Source organism: Toxorhynchites rutilus, chromosome 3, assembly GCF_029784135.1.
Source record: "Toxorhynchites rutilus septentrionalis strain SRP chromosome 3, ASM2978413v1, whole genome shotgun sequence".
In the NCBI taxonomy this organism is placed as follows: domain Eukaryota; kingdom Metazoa; phylum Arthropoda; class Insecta; order Diptera; family Culicidae; genus Toxorhynchites; species Toxorhynchites rutilus.
This window is the reverse complement of record NC_073746.1, coordinates 19,784,193-19,804,264: the sequence shown is the minus strand read 5'-3', so window position 1 is coordinate 19,804,264 and position 20,072 is coordinate 19,784,193. Positions and strand designations below refer to the sequence as shown.

At 35.5% G+C, this 20,072-nt stretch overlaps 1 protein-coding gene across 2 annotated transcripts in view; it reads left to right on the top strand.

The window, feature by feature from the left end:
* LOC129779881 (zinc finger protein 79-like) overlaps window positions 1–13,199 on the top strand; it is a 43,979-nt gene extending 30,780 nt beyond the window's left edge. Inside the window, exons 4-5 of one of the 2 annotated variants that reach the window (XM_055787626.1) lie at window positions 3,837–4,002; window positions 12,416–13,199. In XM_055787626.1, the coding sequence (XP_055643601.1) occupies window positions 3,837–4,002; window positions 12,416–12,687 (438 nt within the window). In that variant the 3' untranslated portion in view covers window positions 12,688–13,199. Of the gene's footprint in view, window positions 1–3,836; window positions 4,007–12,415 lie in introns of both variants that reach the window. The other variant, XM_055787627.1, reaches the window with a different exon arrangement.
* Window positions 13,200–20,072: the final 6,873 nt, after the last annotated feature.

Here is a 20,072-nt window from a genome sequence, read left to right as displayed (position 1 = left end):
ATCTGCCCATAGAAGTAGGTGTATTGTCTTCTTGACTAGTGTACCTTACTCAGCATTTTGATTGTTTGATTTATGTGTTTTTTTTTACTAAACAGTTTTATTGCATAATTGTTATTCAAGAGAAAAGTGCAGCTGGTAGTAATTGTTTGCTTGTGGAATTTAACAATGAAAGTGCTTCTTCGGTAGGTACGTGTAAAAAGTTTGGTTTCTTTAGAAACAATAGCATTTTTTCGGTAAAAATTTTGATGACATTTTCAGTGCGGTAAAACTGTTCGTTGCCTACCCTTCAATCAGGAGAACTGTGCATCGTTTTGGAGGTCAAGTACGCCAAAATCCTCTCACAAATTGTTCTATTTTCGACACCGATTGGCTCACTATCATTTAGGTAATGGTTCTTAGAAAACATACGAGAACCCAATTCTAAAACCACAAAATCTGTCTGAATTCGGGTCGGTTCTCAAAGATTTTGCATTTGTTTAGACTGACTTCCTAGTCCTCGCAGTTCTCTCTCTGCCTCTTTTTGAACTATCCTCAAAGTTTCCATGTTCATTGTATCCTTTTATAGCACCAAGAACTGTTTATGCCGACATTTTCAATATCCAAGTGATACATACTGGACGTGTTTCTTGCTCGTGAAGCCCGACTATAGTAATATACAGCGGATTGGCCTCATTGTGACCCCATACGCGAACAGTTTCAAACGAAGTTGTTAACGTTTGTCGTAACGATTCAAGGTTTACATTAACACAGGTATGCTCATTTTAGCATCTGTCAAGTACGATTTTTCCTCACTCTGTAATAATCACTCGAATTTTTTTTTCAGAGGGTGGTCTATTTTCTTCATGGAAAGTAAATCAATCTATAAGAAGAATACAATCTCTGCTCATTTTTGGCCAGAATTAGCATCTGCACACTACGTGAATTCTTAGTTTGTCCGGGTTTTTCACGTGGCAATATCCAATTCGCCAAGAAAAATATATCAATCCACTGAACTTCCCACAGTTCCGGACAACTGACTGGCAATTGTGAAAGGGATTCTCAAGAAGAATGTTACAGTCAAATGCAAAGCATAGGGCAATTCAAGAAAAAATGGACAGCAGCAATAAAAAAAATGTGTGAAAGCGACTTAACAGAACATCAATAAACAGACCAAAAAATCAATCAGATTTAATTTTTTTTCACGAAAAAAATATCTCTGATTACTCTTCGATACATTTTATATCACAATATTCACAAAAATGACAAATGGCACTGCGTCCGCTTCATCGCACACTTACAATGCATCAGTTATTTTTTATTCAACAACAAAGTATTCACCAGAAATAATTTATATGGCGGAACAACGTTTGCTGTATAAAATACATTACTTTTGTTCATTATTGAGATTTGGTTTAAAATTGCAATAGAATAATAATGTGTCCGGAAACAAAGGAAATCATGAATAAAAAAGTGTCCGGATTGCAAATCGAGACGCGCAATAAATAAATTTACAAATTTTAAACAATCATAACATGATTTTGTGGAATTCGTTATCATTGTAAGCGCTTAAGTGTCCGAACTTTGATGCATCAAGATAATAAATTTGCAGGGGGATTAAAAATATTCTTAATACAAAAAATTATGATTGAAAATTAGCTTTTTCGTATCAAATATGTGTTCGATGTAATGAGTGTAACACGTTTTTTTTGCAAGTGGAGAAAACTCTTGAAAACTTTTGAAAGTTTCATATTATACTGATGAGTTTTGGTGGAAATATTAGAAAATTTTAATGTGCAAAGGTTTAGTAAGAATTAGGACTACGTATTATACGCCGGTATTTCATTGCAAATCATAAAAATAATCACAGATCGATTTTTTTCTTTGTTTTGTTCATATTATGAGCGGTATTGCAGGAGATTAACTTAGTCACTATCTGATTGATATTCCATACATTTCAATCCCATTTCATTTAGGCTCATGAGCTGTAACATGTAGCGAAGAGTATTCCTTCTGTTCCACTGTTCAGTTCCGTAAGACAGCAAAAACGGTTGATTTGATTGTTGTGTTATTAATAACACAAACATCCTGATGTTCCTTGCTGCAAGTAACAGAGCGTGTGTGAATGTAGAGAGGGGTCAGGCCTCCGATCGTGAATCGATCTCCAATGAAACACAAAGATGGTCAATTGAGGGACCTGAGTTTTGTACTCACGATCGATCGCTTAGTAAGCGAACAGGTCTCTAATGTGGTTAGGAAAACCCCCCAATATTTAATACATAAAAATGATCAAAACACATAAACTTCTGCTTTAGTCTTCCATAAATACAGTATAAATTTCACTATTTATCCTTATAATTTGGACATATGAGATCTCTTCGTTTGAATTTCAAAAAAAAAAACATTGAATCTCAAAAAAAAAAATTCTTGACTTTCGTTCTTTAACCTATCATTTTGGCATTCAATTTGAGAGGTTTAAAATTACGACTAGATAGAAATTTGTTGTGAAAGAACGAATTGTGGAAAATTAAGTCCCAAATTTTCTTGGTTTTATGATTAAAGTTTTTCTATGGTCCTAAATTTCTGAGTTTGTTGAATGACATATTGAAGCTGATTCATAGAAGAATAAGATTTCATTTGAATTGTTGATTGAAAAAAAAGAAATCATTAATTTTATTTCTTAACTTTCAAACCATTGAGCTTATTTCAAGGATCGACATATCAAATGGAATCTCATCTTTCTGATGAATCGCCTTTTGATTCGATTGAATAGCCGCTCCTTCATTCGAGCTATCAACTGACGTAGGGACCAAGATTCAATTGATCTGCTCGTAACAGTATGTGATAAAAATGAAAATGGATGGTGGAGAACGAAAAAGCGGAGACATAAAATCTACAACAAGTTATAACTTCCACACCATCTGTCAATTTTTTCACTGTTTCTTACCACACATTTTCTTACCACGAATCATTGTCGCTTTTTTCTTTCAAGTTCCTCTTCTCTTCTCTGCTGCTATAGAAGAAAAACAATGATAATTGTTGTAATATGATGGTATATTTGGTTCAATAACTGCTTTCCTATACAAAATTGTTTGGGAGAACGCAAAGTTCCGAAGAACCCTTAGTTTTTTCGGGATTGAATCTAATATCTTCACCAGTGTTAGTTGAGAACTTACAAGGGAGATCCTGTTCCATTGGATTCCCGCTAGTAGTTTTCCAATGTTATGAGTCCAGACAGCTGTACAAACCCAAGCCTAACTAAAGCTACACTTTTTCACTTTATTAATCTATGTCAGTCAACACGTTCAAATCCGTTTGTTATTATTTGGCTCTCTTTGGTGTCGACAGCGTAATTTCCATATACATACGTTTCATTTGCTGTAAAACAATCAAAAATTGATCTTGTAATTCAAAACGTGACAATTTTCTAAGACTGGAAAAATCGGCGAAAAAATAGCGATCAGGAAAAATATATCTCAAAACACTTTACACTGTATACTTTTCGGAAAGAATGTTATGATATGTAAACAAAACTCAACTTTCCAAAAATGACATTAATGAAATAAAATTTTTGAAGTCTTAACCCAACAGTAGACTATTGCGAAAATCATTAAAAAATATTAAAAAAAACATTAAAAATATAAAATATAAAAATCGTTTCCGTTATTTCAATAAGTACTTGGGATGATGAGAAGGGTAGAGATGTGAAAATCATCGCGCTTAAATGAAATGACAATCAACAGTTTCCATAGTTTCACGATACATAATTTTTCCTTATATATTTCAATGTACAAATAAAAAATCATCACTAACGAATCTCTTTCATTTTTCTCCCACCACAAAAAAAAAAACACACACAGGACAAACCCCACAAGTGCAGCCTCTGCTCGAAGTCCTTCCCGACGCCGGGCGATCTCAAGTCCCACATGTATGTCCACAACGGTTCGTGGCCCTTCAAGTGTCACATCTGCTCCCGAGGCTTCTCCAAACAGACCAACCTGAAAAATCACCTCTTCCTGCACACCGGTAAGTAAGTTTCTCTTTTTGTTACACACACGATGTAACGATGGAAAATCGTTACATTTCCGTTTCGCGCCTTTTTTTCTTCTTCGTTGCCGTTGCTGTTGCCTATCTTTGTCTCGAGCGTGGTCAATTTTGAATGAAAAATATTAGGGGGAAAATTTTTATGTTCCGTTGGCGAGGGCCAAAACGGATCACCTGTTTCCAGCGGGGTTCTCCTTCCAATTAGGATTGAGAAGCGTCCCCGTCAGGAGGCTTCTTCTTTGAAGGACATGTTGCACATGTTGCGCACTGCCTTTCATTTGTTCTTTTTGAGCGCGGGGAAAAATATTGCGTGTAAACGAACATTTGGCTTTCGATAAGGTCCGTTTGGATAATTTATATACGGAATAGAGATAGAGAAGGGAGAGAAAGCGAGCCGCCAGTCGATACGATACAGAAATACAAAACCAATAAACCAATTTATTGAGAACGAGACAGAGGACGAGGGCATATGCAACCTGTGGCCTGTGTTGTTGAGCCACAGAAAAGAGGGGGAGAGACCACAAACCGAGAGGCGAAATGAAAAGGATACCTGACTCCTGTCTCTTCGAGTCAAGTGGTTTTCTGAATTTATCGTGCCCGTTTGATCTGCCTCCTTTGAGGGGTCTTTTTTTGTTTTGTTTTTCGATTGTCCTCCTGTTGTCTGAAAACAGAGGGAGGAAAGTTAAAAAAAAAAGGAATCAGACAAACGCAGATGAATACGTTGGGAAATACTTTTACTGCCATGAGAATATGATAAGTGTTTCCAATTTTTATGCCATCGTTAATTGAGGAAGTAGGAATAAATCTGCGCTTCGATTTTAAATGGGTTGCGGCAGATTGTGTCGTGGGAAAGAGGTTCCATCTTTGTGTGATCGATCTTTTGTGTGGAAGCCTGAAGTTTGATGGGTCTCTTGCGCGAAGCAAATCCGGAATGCGACTCGGAGATTCAATAACAAATTTTGGGGGCCCTAATGGAGCGGAAAATTGAACCGTACAGGATCGATTATCCATAGTTCGAGCCGAGTTCGCGCCATGGTTCGCACGAGACCGCACGAGTTGATCCCAGGGCTCTCTTCAAAGCGCGGAATAATGAAAGCCATTTCCGATCAATTTCAAATAGTTGAATTGCACACAGTCGAACGGAGCGAAGATGAAATGAACTGAGGAAAAAGCAAATCTCTAAAGTCACGGCCAATTGAAAGTATCGGCTATTATTACTATCATCATCACATTTTATTGTAAATACCGCGAAAGGTGTTCGTGGGCCAGCGATCGATCTCGGCGTTGAGGCTTTTGCTTTCAGAGGATGATCGTTTCTTTTTTCGGGATGAATTTTACGGTTTATTTTCCAATCTCGCACGACTATCGCATGCTGAGGCGTGATTCATCATCGATGATGATTCCCGTCTTTTCCACGTGGGTGGTGGGGCATCCGAAGGTAAATCCAGAAGCGTTTTCGAATGCCCCTGGCCAGTGCAAGATAGATGATAGCTGCAATTCTAGGAGTGAATCAAGTGAATGAAGCGTGTTGATTATGACAGTGCAGTTTCGCGCACGAGGTGAGCCACAGAAAAAGTCAGTAGCAATTTACCGCCCGCTGCCAGAAGCCTATCATCGTGTGTACCAAAAGATGGCACATCACGGTTCAATATGGGAAGCCTTGGTGCGATCTTGATCTCGCCATGAGGTGGCGGATCTGATGGCAACTGAATCTGGGCTCCATTCTATTTTTGGAATCGTTCAATGCATTGTAACTATTGAAGTATTTCAGCCATGACTGAAATGATTCTCTCAAACAAAGCTAACAGAACTTGGTACATGAGTGTGTGGACAGTAGCATTAAAACATAACACTTGTATATTCGAAAAGTGATTCCTTTTTTTCTAGCCGTTCCACCTAAAATACCGATTTTTTAAATAAATTTTGTTCATTTTATTCATTCGAAAAGTGATTTTTTTTTGCAAAAGAGCCGCAAATGATGTTTTTTTTTTTCATAAATTTTGTTCATTCGAAAAGTGATTCCTTTTTTGTGAAAGAGTCGTTTCACCGCAAATGACAATTTTGTTCATTTTGTTTATTCTGTTCATTCGAAAAGTGATTCTTTTTTTTTTTTGTTGTAAAAGAGCTGTTTCACCGCAAATGACGATTATTTTCATAAATTTTATTCATTTTGTTCATTTGAAAAGTAATTCCTTTTATTTATTTTTTTTTTTGTAAAAGAGTCGCTTCACCGCAAATGACGATTTTGTATTTTTTTTATCGCCATTTTGTCTCTAGATCTAAACAAAGATTGCTTAGAAATGATCAAAAAAATATAACTCAGAAACGGTTGATCCGATTGATTTGGTGTCTTCCGCAATGTTTTAGATTATTATTGGGGCTATGTGGAAAAAATATTTTATTTTTATTTTACATTAACGTCTTATGTGATATCTTGAATTGATCACAGAAAATGTTTCGCTTTTGTTACGTTTGTCGGAAAATGAGAAATACAGGTCGGACTCGATTATATACAGATTCGATTATGTGTTATGTGATTCGATTATATACAATTTTGGACCCGATTATATACAGTCTCAAAAAAAAAACATTTTTTTTTATAGTTCAAATATGCCTTATTTCAAGAAAAAATGTAACCTTTTAACGTTAAGGTGAAAATTAAGTGGCTATTATAAGTAGAGTGGGGTAAACATCGCGATTTTTGAAGGTTTTGTTTGAATTTTCACCAGGAAATGTTTATATCGATATTGCAGCGAAATTAAGAAAGATAGAAGGTGGGCGTCAAAGAACGAATTGTAGAGTGGTTTGAGAGCTTTAATTTGATTGATAGAAGAATCAAGTTCAATATGATTTTTTTCGATAACATTAATAATCAAGCATTAAAAATTAGTAACTTTTAAATTTTTCACTTCCAAAATGTTATTTAAATACACTAATTTAGATGTTTCACTACTATATCCTGTACTAAATTTTCTTATCTTTCAAATGAAAGCAGCAGAATTGGCTTACGCAACGTACTTTTTAATGTAGAGTCAGTTTGAGGCAACAGAGTTCGAAACAAACAAAAAGTTCTATAACTCTGTCATTGTTGAAATTCGAACATATGCGTAGAAGGAGTTTTTCCATCAAATATGATCATCTATCACCACTTGAAAGATTCTGGAAAAAATATTTTCTTCATGTGATAAAGATGTTTTCTGACTTTGAGGGTATGAATCAAAAATTAAATTCTTCTTCTAATTTCAATGAACAAAAAAATACATGCATGAAAAAAAACAAATAAGAAAAATGTTTTTTTTACTCGATTATATACAGTGAAAAGAAATCGGACTGTATATAATCGAGTCCGCGCTGTAATATGAAAAGTTCGATTTGTTATTTTTGGACAAAACATGAGATTTAAGAAGATAAAAAATGTTTTAAGCATTCTTGTGTTCACGGAAAATTTTCTTATTGTGGAATTTGTAGCGTAAATCACATATTTCTTTTGGAAGCGCCTCATAATATTTTCATTATGTGAGTTAGTTTTGTTCTATTAATAGATACTTTTTTTCGATATCTTTTATGAATTTTTTTTCTGTATAGCGATTAATCGAGACAAACTAATGAACAAAAGTGTGAGACGGAAAAATCGGTAGTAAATTTGAATAATGAGGCTTGTTTTCAGCGGTGTCCAACTATTTGAATTTTATAGGAAGTGACCAATTATAGGCCGAAAATTACTTGACTGAACACACTGAAGAACGCGCTGTATACAAACGTAAAACAGAAAATGAATTATAAAGACAACAATCATTTTCAGGTCACGCACAAGCTTCCTGTTTTATACCAAACGCAAAATGAACCGCATTAACTCAACCGTGTCACAAGAAATCAAAGCTGACAGAAACCGGATAACTTTCATAATAACATTTAACCGAAGAACCCTCAATGATTCGTCCTCTTTGCATACTTGAAATCTTCAAAAAAAAAAATTTGACTACTTTTTGAAAAGGCCCATAATTTCTTTCTTGATTTCTTACAAAAATTCATAACCCAATATTTTTTTTTCGAAAAATTGTTTGCTATTATTTATATTTCATTCTTTAACCAATATTTTGTAGATCATATAGTTTTGAAATTAGGATTTTTCGAAAAAAATGAAAAAAAAACTCATAATTTCTCACAAAAAAATCTCTCAGACCTACAAAAGTCATAAAATGAAATAAAGAAAATTATTTATGCTTTTATTAAAAAAATCAAATAAATTTTAGAAAAAAAATCATTCAAAAAAATATACTTCTCATTTTTTTAAATTCTAAAAAAATTGATATAAATCGTCCATATAATTACCAACAAGTTACCCATATATCGGAAGATGGGCAATTTTACAGGAAAAAACTTTTTAGAATGACAACTTTTTCATGTTTTTCTTTGAAATATTATGTTCTTAAAAAAATATGTTTAATTTGTAACATTTTCATACATAAATTATTGCAATTTACATGCTCTGCTAACTTTTTTCTATTTAGGAACATGTCAAGAACATGTCAAACGCGAAGATTTACACACAAAAATGTAACGAATAAAATATTATTTTTTCAGAAGTCTCCATACAAAAATGCCTTATATTCCAGAAACTATAGAAGATAGAAAGTTAACGTCTTCGACAAAAGTTCATGTTCCGATAACATCTAAAACTATGTCGAATATACTACATCGCTGTTTAAACAAAATGTATAAACAAAATTAGGATTGGAAATCATGGAAAGAAATCGTTAGAAAAACTTTTTCCCTGTAAAAGTGATTTTAATTTAATTTCATCTTTTGACCAGAATTTTGTAGGTATTATAGTTTTCGAGTTATAATTTTAGTCTCAGTTTGGCTTTTCAAAAATACTGGAAATTTCTATGGGAAAAACGCTGCAACAATAGTTTTGTTATATTCTGTTGAATAAAAATAATGTAATAAATGTTTTTCTATAAATTTTGCGCATTGCACGAAAAAAAAAATGAATCGTAATTATTGGAGAAAAAAAATTTTTGGTTAAAAAAATATCTGTAAAAATTTTTTCGCGTGATATAATTGAGACGTCACTGTATTTTGAAAATAACGCTTCAAGTTTAGTTTTCTCAAAAAAGGAGTTTTTGATATTTCTTTTAATGAATATCAAACATTGCAGCGGACTACTAATGAAATTTGTTGAACAGTGCGCCTAAATGGAGAAATAATAGACAAAAAATATTATTTTTTGATAGAGTTGAATTTTTAAAAATTTATTAGAATGTTTCTTGTATTTGGTTTTATATACGGTTTTATGAAAGTTCGAACTTTTTGCAGCCAAATAGGTGCAAAGAAAAAATTTGCTAAATGTTACCGTTTTTTCGACACAGTGATTTTAACATAAAATTTGTAACAGAAATAAAGTTATTAAAGGTCAAAAAAAATTTTCGGTTTCGAATGTTTTTCGGGTTTTGTTAACCAGAATTGCTCCCCTCATCATCAAGTTATTATTTTCGATCTGAACATGTTTCTATATATCAAATCGTTTTAAATATATTTCACAAATTGATTGCCTTTTATTCGTGATTTTATTATTTTATGAACATTGAATATATTTGTCCGCCTTTTTTTTCGTATTAATGCACTTTGCAATATCTAATATTTGTTATGTACTGCAACATCCAAAACAATTCAAACATCAAAACATTAATTTCTGAGACAATTCTTTTCGAAAAAAAAAAGAATTAATATCTTATATATAAAATAAGGAGAATGGCTGATCAGATTTGAATCGTCTATATATTATTGTGTTTGTCTCCATCCAAATTAAAATATTCAAAATAAAAAGAAAAAATCGGTAAAATTAGCTACACATATATACTGCAGTGAGAAAGTGAGATCGATAAAAAAGAGTTAATTTCTTCAAATGGAATTGACACTAAAATTCAAGTTTTGTTATTTTGAATATAATTGTAGATTATCAGGTAGAATATGCATATATCTTAAATAAATAAAAATAATTTGGTGTCCGTATGACACGATTTAACGCGGGAACGGATCAACAGATTTAAAAAATTATCCTCAGGATTGATGCGTTTATACTTTTAAATCTATATATATAAAAATGGAGTGATGTCTGTCTGTCTGTCTGATTCTTATAGACTCGGAAACTACTGAACCGATCGACATGAAAATTGGTATGTAGGGGTTTTTGGGGCCGGGGAAGGTTTTCGTGATATTTTGAGACCCCTCCCCCCTCTCTAAGGGGGGGCTGCCATACAAATGAAACACAAATTTTTGCATTACTCGGAAATTAACCAAGCAAACGAAACCAAAGTTGGCATGTGAAAGTTTTAGGGTGCAATAAATGTTTCTATGATGGTTAGACAGTCCTTCCCCCACTCAAAGGGGGGGCTGCCATACAAATGAAACACAAATTTCTGCATTACTCGAGAATTAATCAAGCAAATGAAACCAAATTTGGCATGTGGAGGTTTTAGGATGCAATAAATGTTTCTATGGTGATAAGATACTCCTTCCCCCTCTCTAAGGGGGGGCTGCCATACAAATGAAACACAATTTTTTGCATTACTCGGAAATTAATCAATCAAACGAAACCAAAGTTGGCATGTGAAAGTTTTAGGGTGCAATAAATGTTTCTATGATGATTAGACAGTCCTTCCCCCACTTAAAGGGGGGGCTGCCATACAAATGAAACACAAATTTCTGCATTACTCGAGAATTAATCAAGCAAATGAAACCAAATTTGGCATGTGGAGGTTTTAGGATGCAATAAATGTTTCTATGGTGTTAAGATACTCCTTCCCCCTCTCTTAGAGGGGGCTGCCGTACAAATGAAACACAAATTTTTGCATTACCCGAGAATTAATCAAGCAAATTAAACCAAATTAGGCATATGGAAACTTTAGGGTGCAATGAATGTTTCTATGGTGGTTAGATACCCCTCCCCCCTCTCTTAGGGGTGGCTGCCATACAAATAAAACACAAATTTCTGCATTACTCGAGAATTAATCAAGTAAATGGGCGGGACGAAGTTTGCCGGGTTAGCTAGTTATACTATAAAAATTAACCACATCACCTAATTAATTGATGTATTGCAGTAAAACGTCTCTTAGGAAAATTTACCTCTTGATTAAAAAGACTCGAAGAACATTCGAAAACTACCAAAAGTTGAGAATTTCCAGTAAATTTTATTTTAAAATAACTGTATCTCAGAAACCGTTGGCAAAATTTTGTTGCACACATTTTTGACTGCAAATTATGCGTACTTCCATAAAATCGTGTCTAAAACAATTACAAAAACATTTCAACAATTTAAAAAAATCATCTTTTTATCCATTATTTCTCCATTTTGGAGCACTGTCCAAAAACTTCATTAATTGTCCGATTTAATATTGGATATATATAGAAAATCAAATGCTTTTTTTTTAGAAAATTGAGTTAAACAAAACATTGTGGAAGACTCAAAATCAATCGGAATAAACGTTTTTGAGTTATATTTAAAAAAAAATCTCAATCTATTTTCATTTAGGTGCTTCTCAAAAGAAAGGCTAGAGCCAAAATAGAAAACCGGTGATATAAATTGTCTTTTTTGGTCATAAAGAAAGCGTCTGGAAAATTTGAGCCAAATGAAAAAAATACAAAAAAAATAGAAAAACAGAATTCAAATGGAATCTCTCATAACTAAAACTACGAACATAATAACGAGGCTTTTATCGAACGATAAAACATATTGACCAATCCAATAACATTTAAAAACAACAATGTTTGCGGTCATCCTTCAGTTCATAAAATCTTCACTTTCTGGGGCTGAGCTATCACCGGTCGAATGCATCCCGGACGCGTTGTTGCTCGGGATGTCGCAGGGCGACAAAAAAAAGCCCTTCGCTTGCTCCTCGCGAAAGAATGGCTCACCGGGAATTAATAAAACACTTATAAATCACCATCATTTTCCGTATCATCGGTCATAAATTTCCGTCGTCGCATTTCCACACGCCGCTGTTGCGGTGTGGTAACCTGAGAATCGCCCGCCATCGGGGCCATTCATTGTTGACACACAATGGTCAGCAGCGCTGGTGCTGCTGCTGTCACGATCCCTATCCCCGCTTCCTGTTGTGGCACGCGGATGATGGATTGAAGTTATCATCGGGGATCATGTTCTAGCACTTGTAAACATGGGAACATCCTAGGAGCAACGTCCGGGACGTCCCGTTTTTCGAACCCAACCGAACGGACCGACGCTCGGGCAAATGATAATTTATTATAACGCTTTTATTATGTCGTTATTGTTGCCAGTGCGCGAGGGCACCTCGCCGCCCATTACAATTGCAAATCTAGGCCAAATGCGCTGCTAACACATTCCAATCTTCTTCTTCTTCCGCTCTCCTTCCAGGTGACAAGCCGCACGTCTGCGAGGTGTGCAACAAATCCTTCGCGCTGGCCTGCAACCTGAAGGCGCACATGAAGACCCACGAGGAGAACCCGAACGGGCACGAGGGTGAATCCCCCCAGCGAGGGGGACCGGGCAGCCAGGAGGGGAGCCACAGCGAGGGCGAAGAATCGAGTCCGGCGCTCGCGTTCGAGAAGGCCGAGGAGCGGCTGAATTTCTCCAAACATCTGCTGTTCTCCAACTACACCAAGCAGATGCTGTCGGGCGTTGGCTGAGCCCTTGATCCGTTGAACGGGTTCCACCGGAGAGAGAGAGAGAGAGAGAGAGAGAGCGAGAGGCAGATAACTAAAAAAAAGTTGCACTCACTAATCATCACTCACTTAACATTGGAGAGGGGGAGATGGGAGGGAGCTTGCGAGCAACAGTGCACACGGTGTGGCGCTGCTAACTACTTGCACTTGTAAATATAGGGCACTTCGACGTTTAGTTTTTCACCTGAGTCGCGGTTTTTATTATTTTATTTCGTGTACATTAATTTTCTAATGTGGAGCGTTGATCTTTCCAAGCCTTTTTCGTGTCGGAGAAAGAGAGGAGATATATTTGTGTTTTTATATAGTCGCCGGGCGCACTGCTGTAAATAGATCTGACTTTGAAATCAAAAGAATTTAAGGAAAAACAGGAACAAATGAACTACTAAGTTTTGTGATTAATCCCAGTATCAGCATCTGAGAGAGAAAGAGATTTTTATGATAATAAATTAAACTGTACAGTAACTGTCGAAATATTACACATGGCGTTGATTATTGTCCAATCATTGAGAAATATCCTTCATTTCTACCAACCTCAGTGCTCATTGTTGTCTGGTCTTTCGTCTGGAGCAGGTAAGTATTTTATTTTCTGAATTTCGGTGCTAAGATTAAAGCATTTGCAGCTTATAATTCCACTTCTGACGCACGATTGAGATATATTTCAGGTTGGTACTAAATCGATATTAATCGTGCATAATTTCGTGCCGCATCGAAAAAATGTTTTTTTTTAAAGTGTTCACATGTGATCAAGACCATCCGAAAAATAATCAGAATAATCGCATCGTGGGATCGTTACAATACTGGACGTCCCGTCTTATGGTTGAGACCTTCTCTCTTTTGACTACCACTATCCCACTACCACAAATCTCTTTATTTTAGAACAGGATATTAAAAATGACTCGATTCATTCCTGACCTGTCTGTTGCGTTAGTGTTTACATTTTCGATAACAGTCAAAACGTCTCCGTCGGTAGTTTCAGTTGTTATCGGATAAAATCAAGAAGGTTTGGAAGAAATTTAGTGAAATATCTGGAGTACTTTTTTCCTGAATACTCTGGTATATGATAAGAACAGCAGGTTCGTGTTTGTTCAATTAATTGAATTTGTAAAGGCAATCTGCAATGTTGGTAATTTTAGCAACATGATTTACCGATATTACGATCAATCGCATAAAGATGGAGGAGTGACTTACATGAGTATGAGTAAATGCTGAGTATGTGGAATAATTCGATGTCGAATCCGAGGAGTTATCATACTAAAAACCAAGATTATTTAAACTTAACTACTGATCTGATTGTTTCATTATCTACTTGAAGATTCAAATGCAGAAATTCGGGTAATTATAACATTGAAAAACATAATTGCTTCTCTTTGTTCATCACACTGCAGTGTACAGAAAATAGTAATTATATGAGCAGTGTTTCAATGGTTCTTATATTCATCTATTAGGAAACACTAAGTAGTAATACACTATGACAGGCATGTTTGGACTCCACAAAGAATGTGATTCACATGTAGATGTAGCTTATAGCACATAATACCAGTCTTCCGAAAAACACTTACACATGTCCACGCGATGTGAAAATTCCATGTTTTTGTTTGAATTCGAACATGTTTCTCGCTAGTGTTGAGTGTCTATCCCCAACACGAACAATGATACATAAACATAGACATGTGAAAACAAACACGATGTTTATAATTCAAGAACATCATGTACAAACATATCACCCGATGTCGCAGTATTCATTGCTTTCGTTTCGTTTCTTTTCATACACGGAAAGAAATTATTCATCCCAAAACATGTTTCTCGCTAGTGTTGAGTGTCTATCCCCAACACGAACAATGATACATAAACATAGACATGTGAAAACAAACACGATGTTTATAATTCAAGAACATCATGTACAAACATATCACCCGATGTCGCAGTATTCATTGCTTTCGTTTCGTTTCTTTTCATACACGGAAAGAAATTATTCATCCCAAAACATTTCTTCGTAGAATACTTTTTCACAGAAACGAACTTGAAATTTAGTTCGCATTTCAAAAATTGCACGAACTAAGAGGCTATAAGTTCATGCACCAAAATATATAAGGTACACCGGGGCAAGTTGGAACGATTTTTTGGAAGTTCAACTTGAAAGTTATCTTAAAAAATCGCTAGATCACTAAATTGAAATCTGTTTGCAGCATGTACAAGGTATAACAGATGACTTTATAGAAAAATTGTGTTTTTGGACCGATTCAGTCAGCGCGCAAAAAATGTTTGTTTTGATTTCACGGATCAAGTAAGAGTAAACAAAGGCGCGGATTGCGTTAATACATTTCTATATTCTGATAATGGCTGTCATAAGATGGGCTGAAAGATAATGTTTACTTTATAGATTTTTATCGCGTCAATCCATCATTCCTAGTTAAAGTTATGATTTCCGTTTTAACTTACCCCGAATTTCAACTTGCCCCGGTGTACCTTATTTTTATTAAGGCTCATATGGCGTCAGCCTAACGGGGCCGGGAGTTCAATATTTTGACAATGTTTGCTTACAATTATGTTAGTAAATTACTCGCGGTGGGCTCGAGGTTAGTATTACAAGTGTTCTCATAATTTGGATGTTGCTCAGTGCTCAGTGCTTCAGTGCTCTGTACGTGTGCCCGATATGGGATACTTCCTATTGGGATGCAGCTGACCGTTAATCAGCAACGACCCCCTAGTCTGCACCCCATATCTAGCGTGGTGCGTCTTTCTCGCCTCGAGGAATCCAGGATAGAATGGTCACTAGCCGGCGCAATCATCAGCTCGTGTAGAGTTGTCATGAGCGTTACAACCTTTGACTCTTGTTGAATCATCAGTGGACTGCACAACCTTCGGCCCGTGTATCTGTAAAGAGTGTGTTATTGCCGCGACTAAGTAAAAGTTTATAGATCGTTCATGCACATTTTGCAAGTCTGATTAAATAATCCTCGGTTTCGTTCAAAGAAAACATTCTCTGAATAGAAAGAAGCTTTCTTTCTTTTTTTGCGTGCATGTTGGCAATTAAAGTCTGGGGAGCCGACTGCATAGCGGGCGACGTCGTACAAATGCTGACCAAAAAATAAATACCCAAAAATTAGTTTTAGATGCAACCTTCAGCGGCACATAGCAGAACCAGCAGAGAAATTTCAGCGGCTACAACACACCATTAATTTCTCGATGTTATCACAAACTGAATGAAGGAAAAAAACTAAAAGCTTCACTTACACTGCACTACATATGCTATGTGTCCATGCGATTGCATCATCCTTTCTTCTCCTCTTCTCCGCTCGTTTTATAGCTCGGGTCGCGATCGTCGCGAACAAGCAGTATTGGCCATTTGTATTCAAAGATCCAGCCAAAATTGTTGCTCCCGTGGTCGAGTGGTTAGCGTCACGCCTAACATGTCACTGCTGAATAATTCAATTTTAGTACTTGTTCAAATGACTAATAATAGCGAATGTTACATGAATTCAATATATAAATTGATGCGTGTACTAAATAATGATATCAAATGTGAAAAAACTCTCATATCAATCGATGTTTATTTTGTTCAGAACAGAAAAAGAGGTTTATTTTATTTGCCCAATATTTTTGATGAAGCACCCATTGTCATGAAAGGAAAGCATTTTTTCCATGTCAACATACCAACACACCACGCGTTGAGTGGTGGTGGTGTGGTGTCCGATTCGTTTCTTCTACTCTACGCACTGCCGGTGCTTGGGGTGAAAATGCAAGAGAAACTGTACACCATGTTCGAACATCATGTGAAACATTGGGATTCAACATCGTATGTCCAAACATACCACGAATACAAACATGTCACATTTTCTAACATAGGTACGAAAAAATCATGTTTGTACTCAAACACAAAACTGTGAACAGCAGCGTGGACATGTTTATTCCGGACGCAGTGTTTTTTGTGAAACATGGAAGACTGCATAATACTGACAATTGTTGATTTTCGAACGATGTATGAAAGCTGCATGGAACTACGTCTGTTATGCGAACAAACAGTGATTTTTTGGAAACGTTTTTTCAAAATTGCTCAAATGTTTTCAAACAAAAAATGTTTGTTTGCATGTTGAGCAAACGTAATACATAGCGTAGAATGCAAAATGGCGAAAAAGTCGATTTTTCTCATTTTGTCGCTTACGTCTCCTTTACAAACATAGGTAGTAACTGTTCTGCAGGTTCTGCATCTTCCAGTGGATTTTTTCCCTCCCGTTGTCAATTACTGAATCAATACCATAATCCTCAAATTTCATGCAGCTTTAAGATTCTATCCTACCAGATCATGTTTGCTTTCTTGTCGAAAACTGTTCAAGGTATTTTTTATGCTGTCCATATAATCGAAGTTCATGCCCTTGAATGAATTTTGTAGAGACCTGAACCTGTGATAGTGTTGAGGGAGTAATAACCGGTTAGTTTGAGAAATGGTGATATAGGATCTCCTACCATGACTTCAAAATAATTTATTGTGTAATTTATCGAGGCATGCATTTTGGCGTTGGCCTGATGGAAAGACGACGTCTATCACGTAGATGATTTGTTTCAAAACGGCATTTTCGTTACATTTATAAAGAGAGCCGCAAATTGATATACAATCCATTGAAGGCATCATTAAAATTCGGTGGAACCCACACATCGTCTCGATATACGTAACCAAGCTTCAGCTAATGCGATGATGAATTTAGATATCTTTATTGAATTTGCTAATTCATTTGTCGTATACTGAGGATTACTCTTGATCAACGTCTTGATTTATTCATCAGCAATGGTGGTACGAACTTTCCGAACCATTTAAAATATTTTCTTCAATAAATACAACAATGTTTAATGGCAAATATGTTTTACTAGCTAACCCGGCAAACTTCGTCCCGCCCATTTACTTGATTAATTCTCGAGTAATGCAGAAATTTGTGTTTTATTTGTATGGCAGCCACCCCTAAGAGAGGGGGGAGGGGTATCTAACCACCATAGAAACATTCATTGCACCCTAAAGTTTCCATATGCCTAATTTGGTTTAATTTGCTTGATCAATTCTCGGGTAATGCAAAAATTTGTGTTTCATTTGTACGGCAGCCCCCTCTAAGAGAGGGGGAAGGAGTATCTTAACACCATAGAAACATTTATTGCATCCTAAAACCTCCACATGCCAAATTTGGTTTCATTTGCTTGATTAATTCTCGAGTAATGCAGAAATTTGTGTTTCATTTGTATGGCAGCCCCCCCTTTGAGCGGGGGAAGGACTGTCTAACCATCATAGAAACATTTATTGCACCCTAAAACTTTCACATGCCTACTTTGGTTTCATTTGCTTGATTAATTCTCGAGTAATGCAGAAACTTGTGTTTCATTTGTATGGCAGCCCCCCCTTAGAGAGGGGGGAGGGGTCTCAAAATATCACGAAAACCTTCCCCGGCCCCAAAAACCCCTACATACCAATTTTCATGTCGATCGGTTCAGTACTTTCCGAGTCTATAAGAATCAGACAGACAGACAGACATCACTCCATTTTTATATATATAGATGTTGAAAAGTGTTTTTTCACTTTCACTTGTTCTTTTTTAGGTATTTCCACAACTATGTATTATTAGTATTGTGGTTCGTGATACTATGACTACGACAATGCCATACATTTTTTACGGTTTTTGAATAATTCATAATTATATACTTTACAAAGAAAATCTACAAAATGCCTATAACTATGTAATCCTTGAGATGAGATTCTGGAGAGAGAGAGAGAGAGAGAAAGATATAGCAAAATGATCCTGTATGTTCATTCATTCGATTGGCGTTGACGGTTTCATTTTCTGTCATTGTGAAACGAAAAACATAATTGAATTTTCAGATGGGATAAACGCACTACGTATTTTAGGCATTCAAATAAATATTAATACGTAATAATAAATAACAAACGAAAGAAAGAGAAATCTCTATACAAGGGAGAACCAGAGAGCTTTTTATGTAGGCTATTCTGACCGTTCTCATTTCCAACCAGTAAAACCTTGATAGGAATCCCGGTATACATAATACGGATCTTTTTTATTGTGATGAAATAAAACAAACTAAAAAATCAGGAAAAAATAAGGCAGAATCGAGTGTTTGTCAGGATGTCAGGATACGAGCTAAGAAGTCTGGGAAATCCAGAAAAATCAGGAAGGTTGGCATCTCTGCTGCCAGTTGTGTTTTCTCGATCTTTTTTTGATTCTCGAGTAATATTTCAAAGCAAATATTATTTATGGTGTAAAATGAAAATTACCGAAATTACCGGTTATTGATTGCAAAATTACCGGTAATTCGGTAATGAAAAATGATCGGTATTACCGGTAAAACCGGTAATGGTTAAAACAGTTAACATTCCCTACTTCCAACTATGTCAATAGCGAATAAACAAAATGTACATGGTCGGTTTTGGAAATTTGAAATGACCATTTCGTGAAATATTCCAAATATTCCAAAACATGAAAGTTAAGATGTACATCATAAACTCGAGTCGACCGCGAGTATTCGGTTTCCTATTTTATTAACCATAGAATTAAGGAAACATGTTAATATTTTCTAGTAAAAATATAGTTAAGAGCGTGGCTCCTTTAAACCTATGTAACTGAGCCTGTAAAAATAAACGGATTAATAAAAAAAACCTCCGCAAAAAAAAAAGATGTACATCCCTTTTTCATACGTTGAACTTTCACGAAGGTATAGCTTTTTTAAAATCAGTTGAAAATTTCGACTTTGTACTCTGTTACTCTATTTTTTTTATCGAGTGTTTGTTATATTTTATTAATTTTTTTATATATTTGTTATAAGCTTACATCATTGACAACCACCTCAAATTCTTCGAAGCATACACATAATGATGTAATGTCTCGAAAGTTTTTCAAAATTGGTGAGTTGCGTTAACGGACTAATTAGCGTTACTGGAATGGAATTTCATACGGAATAGCTGGTGTAGAGAATTTGTGGAAATAGCATATACATTTCTCAATTCAAAGGAATTGTTAGTGGTATTTTCACGGCTTCTTCATCGGAAGCGATAAAACTGTTGTATGCACTTTTAACTGGTCTTTTTGACGTAGGACTACGTCTTTCATTTCTATACTGGGGTGTAAGTTCAAAGTTTCGAAAACGAAAGCGTTACGCCGGAGAACGAGATTTTGAGCGTTAATAGCTTCTAAACAACTGAACGAAATGGTATGATAAACACTTCATTCGAAAGATTAAACGTCTACGCGTGATATGCTTGTTTTTTTTATCCAAACTTGTTTAAATAGCCCTAAAAAAGCTTTCAAAACAGGCTATTGAAATCACACCAATCGGTATATAAGCAAACGCCGCTC